Below are 15,910 nucleotides of genomic sequence, written 5' to 3' on the forward strand. Positions count from 1 at the left end.
GAGGTATTTGCTCGTTTAACTTTAAGTAAAAATTAGATTAATGCAAATTCAACAATGACGTTCGAACAAATTAAATTTTTCATGTCTTTAAATGATCTAAAGCAATATGGCCATCGTTATTTATTACAGTTGCTATGAGTATTTTTTCGTTAATAACTAGCTCATTAAAACATAGTTTAAGCTATTTTCAAGAGCTTTTGTCATAATGTTTTTAGTGTGTATAATATAAAATATATCTATGACTAAGCTTTCAGTTTGTGTTATTGGAGGAGGAAGTTTTGGAACCACACTCGCTAATATCGTTTCCATAAACGTTAAAAAAAGCGATAAGTTCAATCAGCAAGTCAAACTATGGACCTTTCCTGAAAAAACAGCTAAAAACGTTTATCTTGCGGACTGGATCAATGAACATCACGAAAATCCCATATATCTTCCAGATGTAAAATTGGAAAGCAATTTATTCGCGTCGAACGAACTAGCAGAGTGTGTAACGGATGCTGATTTAATCATCTTCGGAGTTCCCAACCAGTATGCGCGTTCAGTCATCTCTGACTGCAAACCTTTTGTGTCCAAAAAAGCAAAAGCATTATCTATTATTAAAGGATTCGACAAAACTCAAGAAGAAATTATCACGTTTTCAACTGTCATAGAACAAATTTTACAAATACCATGCTCAGCTTTAAGTGGGGCAAACGTGGCTTTTGAAATAGCTAAGAGCGAAATTTGTGAAACTAACATTGGTTATGCTGAAGAAGAGTCTGGGAAGCTTTGGGGCTCGCTGCTTAGTCTAGAAACTTTTAAAATAAGACTAGTTCCGACTGTAAAAGCTTTGGAAGTGTGTGGAGCTATGAAAAATATTTACGTATTAGCATATGGGTTTTGTCTTGCCATGAATCTTGGTTCGAACACACTAGCTATGATACTCAGGATATCTTTGAATGAGGTTAGAAAATTTGTAACTGAACTTATCAAAGAAGAAGACTCACAGATATATTTAGAAAGCTGTGGATTCCCTGATTTATTCACAACTGCAATTGGAGGCCGCACCGTCAAGTGTGCCAAAGAGTTTGCGTCTTTGCCACTTGAAAACCGCGACTGGTCCCACGTGGAAAAAATTGTTCTAAAAAACATGAAACTGCAAGCTCACGAGACCTGTCGATTGCTGTACAATTATTTGAGCATGCGCAACACAATATCAAACTACCCGATGCTGCAGGCAATTTATTCCATCGCGTTTGAAAAAAAAGATTTGTCAGTTTTAACTCAAACGCTGAAAAACTTACCGAACTATGAATTGACGAGAAAATTAAAAATCTGCAGCTAAACTTTACTATTTAAAGTTTGCTCAGCCTTGAAAAAACTATCCCAAGCCTAAGTTATAAAGTTAAATAAAAACAATAAAATAATAAACACTACATAGTTATAAAACAAATAAAACTTTAATTCATTTGCCTGTGCCACCGATCTTAGCCTTAGCAACACCTCTGACCTTCTTTCTCTTGTTTTTGATATCTTTCTTTTGGCGTCTGTTTACTGCAGTAGTCTTTTCTATAATACCTAATCGAGTTAAAATATGTTTATTTTCAAATTTTTTGGCAGCTGCAGCGGAGTCATAAATTCGGCCAAATCCTAGTGATTCTCCTCTACCAAATTTAGTGACAAATCCACTTATAACGATACGGTTAACATCGTTGACATTGTAAATTTTAGATATTTCTTCGCGAATTTGGGCTCTGCTGAAAACGGGCTTTCCGTGGTGGTTTACAGTAACCAAAAATTGCTTTCTCTGCAATAGAGGATTAGATTTGAATTTGTGTATTTCTAGAGTGTGTTGCATTTGGTGAGTTAAAGAATACGAATTCTAAGGTATTAATAAAATTTTCGTGACAGAACGAAATTTATTTCAAAGCGGTACTCTAATATTGTTAATTAAAAAATACCTTATTCCAGTTAGCCCAAACTATAAAACAATTGAAACTCAATGTATTAATTTAAATACAACCACTGGACTAGTTTTTTAAATTCCAAAAAGAAATATAATGCAGCATATTTTTCTTAAGCTATATAATCTTTTTCTATATCTAGCGTGTCTATCAAACTTACTAGACTACGCCGAAACTATAAGTTATGTAAATAGTCTATCTGGCGGCAGTGCTGCTGCAGCTCAGTTTTTTAGTTTACAATCATACAAATTCGATAACCATTTCTGCGGTTCAGAAGAGTGCATAATACCAATCGTTTATCTTGGAAACAACGACTCAAATAAATTATTTGTCAATTGCAGTATACATGGAAATGAAAAGTTCGGTAGTCTTGTTTGTATTCGATTAATCGAGTACTTGTTAAACGAACTTAATTACAACAACCGTTATATTGAAAGCTTGTTACTGTCACGGAAACTAGTGATAGCTATTTTTTCTAATCCTATTGGATACTTTAACAATACTAGGGAAGAATATGCTAGAGACCCAAATAGAGACTTTCCGATTTTTAACAAGTTCCACTCTAAAACATTAACTAGTCGATTTTTACAAAAGTTTTACAGTCGAAACAGATTTCTTTTAACGATATCCTTGCATACTGGCAGTCAACAAGTTGCGTATTCGTGGGGCACAAAAGAAACACTTCCAACAGCACAAAATACAATAAAAGAACTAGATGCCGTGGCCAAACAATATGCCGAAAGCTTATGTGCTGAACTTTATAGTTCTAAAAATATATATTCTCATATCGAATCGCAACCTTATTCTTGTTCTGAGCTAAAGAGTCAATTTCCTACTGGGTTAATTAAAGAAATTTTATATCCAGTTACAGGTGGGTTTGAAGATTTCGTATCTGGCTGTGGTTACTTTCCACAATACTGCGAGCATACTAACAACAAAAACAGTATATTATACATAACTCATCATTTACGTTCACCTGTATTGTTAGTTGAGTTACTCGATTCCTCAATAGATGTAAATGATTTAACTGACTACATGACCATCGATAATCAAATATTAATACCTCAACTTGTAGAAGCACACATTGCAAGTTTAATGCGAATAATCGAACTAGTTCAGCCATTAATAGTGTTTTCAGTAAACGCTATTAATAGTCTGGAAAACTGTCATTCAATTGTAAATAGTACTGAAGATATTTTGATTCATACTTGTACAAGTCGAAACTTTTCTTTTCAAGATAGTTTGTCATATGGTAGTAATTATTTAAAAATCACCCACAAATGGCTAGCTAAGTTCATAAGTCGTAAATTGTCTGAATCTGAAAGTCAACACAATCTTGCTGGGTTTGGTTGCCGTAGTTTAACATTAAGTATTATAAGTAATGATCAAACTTTATCTACTAAAACAATTCCGTGTAATTCAATGTTTGAAACCAAAGCTGTATTTGACTTCTTTGTCTTTGAGAAAAATAGTTATTTTGCTAATTCAAAGATTGTAGATTTTATCATTGAAGCTGACCCATTTTCAATAATTAGCAACTAATCGACCAGGTTTACTCAGTTTTCAAACTAACTCCAGGGCAGTCATCGCACGCCCAACGATAATTAATGCAAGCTTCACTTAACTTACAAGCTATTGAGCATGTATGAGCAGCGACAATCTCTCCTTGGAACGGTGATACACATGCAAACTCAGTTGATTCTGCTTTATTCGAAAATAGATTTTTCATTTTTTTGGATTCAGGCTTTTGAATTTCATAACGCAAAGGAAACACATAAGCGTCTTTATACGGCACAAATTCACTATAACTAAAATCACTCGTTAAAATATGAGATACGTTTGACTTAACATTACACGGTAATGTTCGAACTGGGTCAGACTCATTGTATATAACTTTTATTGGTATTTTGTTAAATACGTATTGATATGAATTTTCGTCATAAATTTTTAAAGGCGCAAACGCAATAGCATCAACTTTTGGCTTTCTATCTGTTTCTAAGAAATCGTAGTAGGCTGCTAAGTTAATTGCTAATCCACCTCCTAGAGAGTGACCGGTGAAAGTAACATTGTAAGTTTGCTTTAAACTACACCGCTGTTTTTCATACTCATTTAAAATAAAATTCTGTATATGATAGACTGTCGCTAAACTAGTTTCCTCGACTTGTTTGTGTAACTTAATATTATTTATTATAGCTGAAGGGGTTAACCATGCTTCCATATCTTTAACCCATTCTTGAAAGTGTTCTGTTCCCCGAATAGTAACTATAAAGTTACAATCATTGTCTGAATGTACTGTAAGTAACGGTAATCGCATTACCGTAGGGAAATCTAATGCTGATTTTTTATCTTTTTTGTTTACTGCATCATAAACCAAATAGTTTTCAATTGCGTTTCTTATCATTCTAATAAGGGAGTATGATTCATTTTCTGTCACGGCTAGATAGGATTTAGTATACCTATAAAGCAGGTCATTGATAATGGTTGTAATTAACTCTATAAGATTTTCTGGGTACCTTACCATCAAAATAGTTTCTTCAACTATGGTTTGAATTAATAATTCGAGCGCACTTCGAAATTCTGTCGGATTGATTTGGTTTATCTCATTATGTAAACTTTCAACTATTAAAATTAAAAGTTTATTAAGCAATGGGTGATTTTCAGTAGTGAGTTTCGTCCAAATTCGATTACTAACTTCTTTTTGAAGTGTTGTTTGATATGCTGAAAATGGAAATGTGCTGAAAGTATGTAAATTGTTTTTTGATTTTAGCATTGACGATTTTTCAGCGCTCTCAAGTACAAAAAAATTTGTCGACAGCAAGTCCACAATTCTAGAAACAATAAAGTCATATTGAGCTGGGCTGATTACACGTTCGTATTTAGAATCTGTGACGTTAATATGCGCTAACTCAATAGAATTGTTATTTTTAATAAGATCTTCATCTGAGACTTTTAGATTTTTTGTATAGAAAATAGAGTTCACTATCCCGATTAAATTCCATCCAGGGTATTGCTTGTTGAACGACGGCGATTCTAATGCTTCTAAGATAATACGCTCATATTGCTCATTCATGTTATCATAATTTAATTTTTTTGACACATACTTGTCGAGCTCATAAATTTTGATTATTGCACGATAATAAACTAAATAACGGGCAAAGTCTGGGCTATCCTTATTTATATCGAATTTCGGTTCAAGTGACAAATTCCACGGTTTAACTGGAGTTTGAGCAAAAGATACAACGCCATTAAGCCCAAACTTAGACCCATCGATCATACATTTCTGTTCATCAAAATATTCTGAAATTACTGTATCGAACAGTAAATCTTTGTCACATAGGCCTATAGCAAAAATTAAATCGTTCATCATGGTCGATATTGGTGCTTTCAGCTTGTCAAGACGTTCAATTTGGCGTTCATACTTAATAATGTCACAAACCCTGTTAGAAATTACTGTTAAATTTTCTGCCCAAGTTATACCTGGATTTGATTCAAATGTATAACCTAGAAGTGAAATAAATTTGGACAATTTCACGATGTCCAAGCTTTTATAAGATACAGCCTCTTTATGTAAAACTTTATAATACAAAGCTTCTAGATCAGACAAGCCAACTCCAGATTCCACCGTGCGTTGAATGATATAACTAATACGAGTAATTAAGCTTTTTTTGCACAGTTGTAACGTATGTTTATAAGCCAATGGCAAGGCTAGTAAGACATACTTAAATGGAACCATATCAAAAAAATCATTAAATGCGCTTTATAAAAATTAAAAACATAGCAGCTTCGAAAAGCATTTAGAAAATTTTTAAGATTTACATCCGAAACACGTGAAATTTGTAATTAGACGGCCGGCACAATATAGTAAAAGTCGATATTGTGATTCATATTCCGCTTATTATACTTCAGTGCTCAAGAGTAAATAAAATCAAAACCAAACTCATAAGTAATATTTATTACAAAAAGCCTGTCGCGGGATACATATAAATAGCGTTAAAATAAGCGGAATATTATATAAATTAATATAAATATTTAGCGCAATAACTAAAAATTGAAAGGCTAATTTATGGGTTTTTGAAAATTAGACATAACAGTAAATAAAATTTATTAATACCAAGTCGAAATCTTACTATGGCTTCTAAAAGAAGAAATAATGGACGTTCTAAAAAGAACTGCGGCCACGTACGTGCAGTAAGATGTGTTAACTGCGGAAGATGCGTTCCAAAGGACAAAGCTATCAAGAGATTTAATGTTAGAAACATGGTCGATATTGGTAGCCGAAACGATATCAGAGAAAACAGTATAATTGAAGGTTACAACATACCAAAAACATACATCAAGCAAATCCACTGCATTTCCTGCGCTATCCACAGTAGAATCATCAGATCTAGAGCCAAGGAAGATCGCAAAATCAGACACGTTTCACATCAATCCCACCTTCTCATGAAAAAAAAAATTTAATTCCATATATATGTGCTCTAGTTAGTTAAGTTTTTTTTCTCAATATGTTCAGTTGTAAACTTGTCATGTTATAAATAACGTAGTTTCATTTTCATGAAATATATTTTATAATGTAAATTCAAATAACTACCTATGCGGCTTTGTGCACAAATACATGATTAGAGACGTCAAACACTGACTTGTACGAGCATTTCGCGCGCTTGCGACTTGTGAATAAAGTATTTTGGAAAAAAAAGATAATAATGAAAAAACTAAAACTTGAAAACGCTGGTTTATGTAACGTGGTTCAATCAGAATTTTGATAAATGTACTCCAATATAAGTGGTACTTTATCTTCTACAAACTCATTTTTGTCTGCAATACTTTCGTGTAATTTCTGAATGATTTTGTTGATAGTTTCGATTCGAGTTTGTTTAAACTCAGCAAGTGGCTTTTCAAGGGTGTCCAATTTATTTTCTTTCAGTTGGCGAATAGCTCTAGCCGTATAATCAATAATTTTATGTTTTTTAATGACAGTTTTCTTTTCTTTTTCTACAACTTTAGAAGTATAGTTTTTAATTGCTTGCCCAAACGCTTGTAAAGTGATGACCTGACTAACTAAGCGCTGGGTGGTTACCTGGGAAAGCGGAATATCATGAATCATGAACTTCTCTGGAGTTGTTCCAAGTGCTTGAACAATAGCTTTCATTTTGATCAATGCGAGAGAAGCGCACTGCAATTTTCTGGCTTCTGCTTCGCGGATGAGCTTGTTGTTTTCAATTTCTTTTTTGAGTTCGGCAGCTTTTTTGTCTTCTGCGTCGTTGACTTGCTGAGCCTTTTGGAATATAGCTTTTTGCTGTAAATCGTTGTACTTTTGGTTGTATTTCTCAACTTTGACACGGGTTGCTTCATATTCGAGTCTGCGCTTGTTGAAGGCTTCTTGTTCTTTTTCAACCTGGTTTTGGAGCTCTAATTTTTTGTCAACGCTATCAGTTTCTTCCTTATCATTTGTTAAAATGAAGCGGAACAAGTTGCTGCTAATATTAATAATATTTCTCAATATATTCTTGTGGAGATCGTTTGACGACTCGTTATTAAATTTGATTGCAGACTTTTGTGAATCAATGTGAATATCAATCAACTGTTCTTCTGCCATTCGAAGCAACTCGAACTGAACTTGATGTGGTTTGTACAAATCACTGGTTGATAGTTTTTCCTTTAACTGCGACAAATTCATTGTTGAGTAAATCTTAGCGCATTTCAAAACTGTCTTGCGTAAGAACACCTGCTTGAGTAGCGCTTCGTAATAAAGCTTCAAATTTTCAAAGTAATTAAAATCTGTTTGGCATAAGGCCAAAGCTGTTTTGAAACGAGCAGACCTAAATAGTTCGTAAATAGTTGGCAGCATGCTAAAAGCCCTAGTAGGAACCGATATGTCAAACGAATCACTATTTTCTATAAGGTTGAACAATTCTCGGACCTCTGGGAATATTTTGTTGAGAATACCTTTGGACTCGATCATGTTAATTAGTTGGTCACGTTCTGGAATTGTGTAGAGCGATAACAAGGAAGCGTCGTGCTTGCGAATATTGATGTCGAGTTTAGAAATCTTGCTGTGCGAGTTAGACTCAATTGGAACAGCCAGTATAACGATAGCTAACAAACTGAAGAACAATTGTTTATCTTGTTCTTGCAAATCGGTATGGTATTGGTCAATGTGGCTTATCCAGCGTAGCATTGCAACTGCGTGTACCAAAAAAAAATTTCCCTTGTAGTAGTAAGCTGCCAAATAAGCATAGTAAGAATTCAGTGCTTCAAACGCTAAAGTTTGGTTTGGAATGTATGAATTCGAATTCGAGTTGAAAACGTCTATTACTCCCAAATAATACAAATCGTCTATCGCGCATTTGACTTCACGCCATATTTTGAGTTTATACGCGCATTTCAACTGTATAATTCTGGACTGAATGTGAACCTGGGGTAGTTTCAACATTTCTACGTTTGTATGGCAAGCCTTGTCGTTGATTCTAGGCTTCAACTTGATAATGAGTTGGTACTGAGATCGGACTACGTCGCAAAAACGTCTAAATTCGTATTTCAAATCGTACTTGCAACACATATTCATCGCTTGTCTAATCGTAGAGTGGTACAAACTCCGAAGCCCGGGAGTCGTACGAATCAAGTCAATTATGCATTTGTACACTTCCATGCAAATACGTAATGCAGTCTCGATTTCGGCGTTGTTGTTGCTTTGTTCTGCAACGAGCTTTTCTCCAGCAGCTCGAAACTTCAGCAAAACACCTTCCAAAATGGGAATTGTTGCTATGGAATGCTGACATAAATTTCGGTACTGACCCAAAACTTCACGACACGCTTTTACACTGTCCAAACGAACAGCTAATTCGAGGTATTTCGTCATTACATCCTCTTGAACATTTGCTTCCCAGTTTGTATTTCGAAATCTCTTGTCAAACAAAGTATTATGCAGAGTTTCAAATGCTTCTGTTGTTTGGCCGACTAATGTTAATTCGATTGCACGTTGTAGCGCAAACCGCGGCTGCAAAAACATCGAATTCATTGCCATTTATTTTATGGTTCCAAATAATTCCAAAAAAACTATAAAAAATCTCTACCAAATCATTAAATATAATGCCTAGCTATAAATCTATATTTTCTATATTATTTTTATTTAATTTAGCCAAAAAAATTGCCAAAAAAACACATAAATCCAACCGCGCCGTTTCTGCGACTAAAGTGAAATTTTTTTAATTCGGAATAAATGCGTAATGACTCTAATAATAATGATGAAAACCCAGATCGCAAAAAAACGTTAGAAATTCCAGGTATGTTGTTTTTTCACAAAACTATTTAGAATTTTTGAGAACAAGTTCTCTAAAATCTCTGATACCCAAAGCAGACACAACTGTTCCGTCTTTTAGCAGCATCAAGCCAAAAGCAAGAATTCGGTTTGTACCTAAAAGTTCCAATTTTAGTTCTGCGAATAGCCAATATTTACCAAATACTAATCCAAACTCTCTTGAAAGTCCAAGTAATGACTCTACTAATTTGCAGTCTATTCTGGCCAGAAGGCTGGAACAAAAAAATCAAGGTTCGCAGAACTTCAATTTGTCTTTCAACAACAAACAGTTTCACCCTAAATTGGTTGTTCTCGATAAATCCTCTAATAATCTGGCTTATGTAAAAGAAAATGACGAAACTAGCATCAAGTCTTATAAATTTCACGAACTAGGAATTAGAGACCAGTCTGACTTGTCGAAAATATATATGTACACGCCACTGTTAATTCCCTATTTTTCAGAGTCCGACGACAAACAGTCCTGTAAAAAAACAGACGTTGACGACCAGAAAGATGTACAAACACAAAACTCGTGTAATTTGTTTCAACCTAACGTTGCTGGTAAAATTAACTGGAACATAATTCAGCTACCATCCCAGCTGCCTTCTCTCGACATTGAAAAAATTGAAAATCAATTTAATAAACCCATTGACAGGACTCTAAGCGCTGAGTCAGACCTGTATAATGCTAACAATTTAAACAACAGCAAATCCGGAGCTTATAAGTACTATGAAACAAATTTAGAGCAAAAAGATCCAAATAATCCTCTCACTTCTATTTATGATTTTCCCGAAGGTTACATAGGAGACTTTGTTGAGTACGAGTCCGGCCGTGTTGAATTGGTTTTGGGAGAAAACGTGTTTGAAATCAACCCCAGTACTAAAGTTAATTTTTATCAGGAAGCTTCGGTTTATTTAGCAGACAACAGCGAATTTCTTTTCATGGGAGAGTGTAATTCCAAATACATAGCGACAATTCAAATAAACTAGTTCTCTTTGAACTAAACAAATTCTCACTAAACTACACAGATATGAATAAACGATTAAATATTGGTCTATTTAAATTTGAATGATAATATACGTATTGGTAAAAAGCCAAATCTAAAAAATAAAACTTTAACAACATTGACTAAGCATTAAAAATCATGAATATCATTTATCACTTGAGCTGTTGCGCCTTGATATTGATCGTACTCGGCAATCAAGTCCGCCAAATTGCTGTCTGCTTCAGTAAACTCTAATTCTTCCATACCTTCTCCAAGATACCAGTGCAAAAAAGCTTTTCGCTTAAACATTAAAGCGAATTGATCAGATACTCTTTTAAATACTTCTTGAATACTGGTCGAGTTTCCGACAAATGTTGCACTCATACGTAAACCTTTTGGTGGAATGTCACAAATAGCAGTTTTAATGTTGGAAGGAATCCATTCAACGAATGAGTCAGAATATTTCTCCTGGATTTTGTGCATTTCAGTATCAACGTCCTTAGTACATACCTTTCCTCTAAACAGAACTGACGTAGTTAAATAACGACCATTTCGCGGATCACCTGCGCACATCATGTTGCCTGCATCGAATACTTGAGAAGCTATTTCGGATACAGTTAAGTTTCGGTATGGTTGAGACCCACGACTCGTTAAAGGCGCAAACCCTACCATGAAGAAATGCAATCTAGGAAACGGAATCAAGTTAACCGCTAGTTTTCTTAAATCTGAGTTAAGCTGACCTGGAAAACGCAAACAACACGTGACCCCGCTCATAGCGGCACTGACCAAATGGTTCAAATCACCATACGTGGGCGTAGTTAACTTCAATGTTCTAAAGCAAATATCATAAAGTGCTTCGTTATCCAAAGTATTTACAAATTCAGTGTTTTCAACCAGTTGATGCACACTCAAAGTAGCGTTATAGGGCTCTACAACGGTGTCGCTAACTTTAGGAGACGGAAAAACGCTAAAAGACTCAATAATTCTATCGGGGTATTCTGAACGAATTTTGTTGATCAACAAGGTTCCCATACCAGAACCCGTGCCTCCTCCTAAAGAATGTACGATCTGAAAACCTTGTAAGCACTCGCAGCTTTCTACGTCTCTTCGGATTACATCCATAACTTCTTGAATCAGGTATGCTCCATCCGTATAAAATCCTTTAGCCCAGTTATTTCCAGCTCCTGACTGTCCGAAGATAAAATTATCTGGTCTAAAAAGTTCTCCGAAAGGACCGGCGCGGATACTGTCCATGGTTCCAGGCTCTAAATCTACCAGAACGGCACGGGGTACAAATCTTCCATTGTGCGATTCGTTAAAAAATACATTTATGCGTTCCATCTGCAAATCATTGCCACCTCTGTACGTTCCGCGGCCGTCAATACCGTGCTCATCAGCAATTACTTCCCAAAATTTTGTTCCAATTTGGTTTCCGCATTGCCCTGCTTGTATTTGAATAATTTCTCTCATTTAAATTGAGTATTTTAGCACTTTAACAATTGTGTGCACTGCGCGAATTTTTGTTCTACTGAATTTTTGAATTAAGACTTTAATCTAAATCATTCAAAGCAAAAATTGACTGAATTTCAATTATTATTTTTTTTACTTTAGCTAATTATTAAAGTCGAACAAAATTATTTTTCGCTCTTCAGTAACTTTTATATGTGAGCCTGGCCAAAGCCACATTAAGTGCTAAGTCATCTGAGTTTTCTTCGCAACGTTTTTGGATGATTATCGAGTTTGGTATTTCCGGCTGAATCGAAATCAAATTGTATTTGAACCGCTCAAGTGTTGATTCGAATTCTTTTGAAAAAATTAGTTTTAATTTGTTTTTGTATATCATTTGATCGTAAGGGTTGATTTCTAAACAGTACGAATCTGTTTGGGTTTTACCTTCTAAAATACTCAATCCCAACACTTTGTTGTATATTTCAATCGATTCTTCCACTTTTTTTATCGAACTTTCATAATAATTGCTTAAACTCAAAAATTCTAAAACGCAAGTACAATTAATGACAAACATACCACTTTCTAACGCGTTCAATTGATCATTCAACGTAATAATAGTTTGCTCAGTTTGCTCTACGTTAGTCACAAACTGAGATTGAGCTTCCGTTTTTAATACCTATCGCAAAATGTATAGAAATACACATACCTCAATAGATTCCGTTATTTGATTGATCGAAAAAGAAATTCTGCTGTACTCTATTGTCATAATTAAATGTTGATTACTTACCTGCTTTGTTAGCTTCGATTTTGGCGTCTAAATCTTCTATTTCCTTAACTGTTCGAGCTTCCCGAGCTGAAAAATTATTAATACTCATTACTTACAAGCTCTATCATTTATTACTGTTTGGTATTGTTCTCTAAAAGATTCTATCAGCTTGTTAGGAATTTGCTCAACTATGGTAGTCAACAAATTGTCTTCATTCAACACCACATTCATAAATTTCAATATATTTTTTCTTGCGTTTAGCTAATTTTCACATAAATTTATAAATAATTTTTTAATACCGAATTTATTCGACTTTTTAGAAAATTAGAATTGACTAGATTGCTTTCTTTATCATACGGATTGCTGTTAATTATATATGTCATAACTGAACTTAGCTTAAACATAATTTCCAGAATCGTTGTTTTTTTTATGCTCTTCATCGTTTCAATTATGAAACAATAATTGTTTAGATCATACCATAGCGCAATATTAAAATTTTCAAATTCAATAAAGTGAAAATTTCTCAACAGATTTTTTAAATCGAGCAATTTTACTTCACAACAATCAATTTGTTTTTCCCTTTCTTCTTGAGTTTTAATTTTTGCTTCCATTATCTGCGAAAACCCAAATAATAAGGAAGAGATAATTATTTCTTCGTTTACGGGCTTTTTAGGTAGATTTTTGTTGGTCTAAAACTTTTGACGTTTAACTAACCTACAAACGTTTGTATTAATGTTCCGTATGAATCTAATATATATATTTTACATAACATGATAATTTACGTCCTAGAGCTATAAATGAATAATTCAAAAACTCTATACCTGTTTAACTCTGTTATCCACTTATATTATAGTTATCACTCGAAATATCCTTTGAAAATTACATAAAATAAAAATTTATATCGTAGCTTTTAGCAATTAAAATTAATTTATTGAGTTATATACTCTTAAAAGCGAGAAATGATTTTGACCTTAACTTGTATAAAGGTTTTACATTAATAATGCACAGTTTTCTTTATTTTGGCTGAAATAGTTTATATATAATTACAAAAGTTACTCGCTTATGTGTTATAATACATTGTAGTAGACAATTTCAAATACGATCGTCATATCAAACAACGATTTTTTTCGCCTACAATTTCAAATATCAACTTTTTGAATATATATTACGTTTTATTGCTAGATCAACGTATGAACGTTGTCTATCTTGAAAGGAACAGATATTTTTAAAATTTTAAATATAATTTTAGCACATTCTTAAATGAGAATAAAGATTTACTTTTGCTCTTGTGTGTGATGCTAAATAAATTTGTATTCACCGAAATATGAGCCAGCTTGTCGATAATTTGTTGCAAAAGATAGTTTTGGACACATCAGCTCCGAATGTGAACCAGAATTTAATGAAACAATCTAAATCTGAAACTTATGAGAGATTAATAGTTATATGTATCATTTTAGGCCATATTGCTATCGGATATTCAATGGGATCTACGAGTCCAATTATGGACGTTTTGACACAGACATTTTCGCTTAACAGTGCTCAACGTTCTTTAATTGGATCTTCAACACTAATTGGTAATGTTTTTGGAAGCCTTATAGGAGGATTTTTAGCGGATCAGTTCGGTCGAAAAAAAGCTTTGCTGGTTGCGTGGTATTTACTCATTATAGCTTGTACAGGGCAGTCATTGTCGACCAACTTGGCAGTTTTTATTTTTTTTCGAATGTTTGCTGGATTTGTTACAGGAACACACTACAGTGGTATCACAACATACTTATCCGAACAAATTGACAACAGTAAATTAAACAACATCATGTCCATTGCAGAACTTACTTTTTTCCTCGGAATATTTTTATCATTTGGTGCCGGTTTCTTATTCAATGCTTTATTCAATGCGAACAACACTTGGAGGGCTCTGATATTTACTAACATATTGATTGTAGCTCCAGCAATTTACATTATGCACATGTACCTAAAAGAATCTCCTGTGTGGATAGCTAATCGCAAAGAAAAAAATACTAAACAAGATAACAATGATGAGATTTGTAACCTAAATGATTCAATCACATCCAAAAGAAACTTGTGGGCTATTACATTCGTATCAGTGTACTGGGCCGGTATTGCAAGCCCTTCTTATTGTGTAGCAGCGTTTTCCATTAGCATCATTAACAGTTTACATCTTAAGTACTCCTCTTACCTAATCAATTCATTCATGGGATTTTTCGGAATTTTTGGAGTATTACTCGGAATGATGATGCTTAAACAAGTTGGGACTAAAAAAAACGCTACTAGTCAGCTTGTTTAGTACTGCAACTCCTTGTTATTACTCTCTTTGTTGTTACGTCTATCTAACAGCACAACTCTTCTTCTACAAATTGTTTCAATTGCATTACTTGTGATGTACAACGTATCTTGCAATTTACCGGCTCCGTTATGTTTAATCTATCCTGCCAAGCTATTTCCTTCTTCAATCAAAGGAACTGCTTCCGGTATTTGTGGTATGGTAGCCAGAAATTTCTACTATTTTATGTATGTTTGCCTTAGGTCATGCCGTTGAGAAAGTAGAAACAAACGCTGTATTTTTATCAATCGCAGGTTTGCTTTACATCGTTTGTATAGTATGTGCATACTTAGCTCCTACTGATGGCTTTATTAAACCGAATTTATGAAGAATATCAATCCAAAGAGAACAAAAAACCAGATAGAAACTAAAGCTTAGAGACGATACATTTTAAACAATTTTAAGATTAAATATTGACGCAGAATGCTTATAAACATTATTAACTAATGTTGTTATTAAACACTCCTCAAAAACCAGAGTATCAAAGTGCATAACTTGAGTTTATCAACACATAAAAATAATAAAAGAATGATTTAAGCTTTTTAAATAGACATTAAATTAGGTTATGAGTTGAAATGTAATTTTAGTTATTGTCGTGAAACATATTGAAAATCTTTTAGAAATAATTCTTAAAAATTAATTAATATGTTGCTTAAAAAAATTTTCAATAATAAACAAATTGTAATTTAATAATTTCTAAAATGAGTATGATCTTTCGCTAGACACTGTCATTAAAAACTTCAAAAAAGAAAACAAACAACGAACTAATTTAAAAAAAAAATTCAAAAAAAAACAAGTCGCATCTAAAAATGTTAGCAAACCAAACAATTTCAAGATTGCTCTACCTGTAATAATGTCTTTAGAAGACAATTTTGGCCGTGCTTCAATAAGCATTTTATCTCAGACTTCTTCACCCATAACAGATTTTAGATCAAAATGCTACAAACGTGTAATAGACAAAAAAAAATCCAAGAAATCTGCCAGTAATCGTGAAAACAAAAAAAAGTAAACTAATATTCTAAGTTCAGAGACAATTTTGCTTATTGTCTTCATTAGCGCAAGTTTTCTATTATGCGTCTAAAACAAATCTAATTCAATCGCTGATCGTTTTTTGGAATTCTTTCGACAAAAAAAT

At 33.6% G+C, this 15,910-nt stretch overlaps 1 protein-coding gene across 1 annotated transcript; it reads right to left on the reverse strand.

The window, feature by feature from the left end:
- Positions 1–10,372: 10,372 nt before the first annotated feature.
- Positions 10,373–11,692, reverse strand: LOC142598116 (tubulin beta chain-like). Its single transcript, XM_075735077.1, has 2 exons — positions 11,171–11,692; positions 10,373–10,522 (listed from the first exon to the last, which is right to left on the reverse strand). Exons 1-2 carry the CDS (start codon positions 11,690–11,692, stop codon positions 10,373–10,375), a joined length of 672 nt encoding a protein of 223 aa, XP_075591192.1.
- Between the last annotated feature and the right edge of the window lie 4,218 nt (positions 11,693–15,910).

Source organism: Dermatophagoides farinae, unplaced genomic scaffold (genome assembly GCF_024713945.1).
Source record: "Dermatophagoides farinae isolate YC_2012a unplaced genomic scaffold, ASM2471394v1 contig7, whole genome shotgun sequence".
Lineage (NCBI taxonomy): Eukaryota > Metazoa > Arthropoda > Arachnida > Sarcoptiformes > Pyroglyphidae > Dermatophagoides > Dermatophagoides farinae.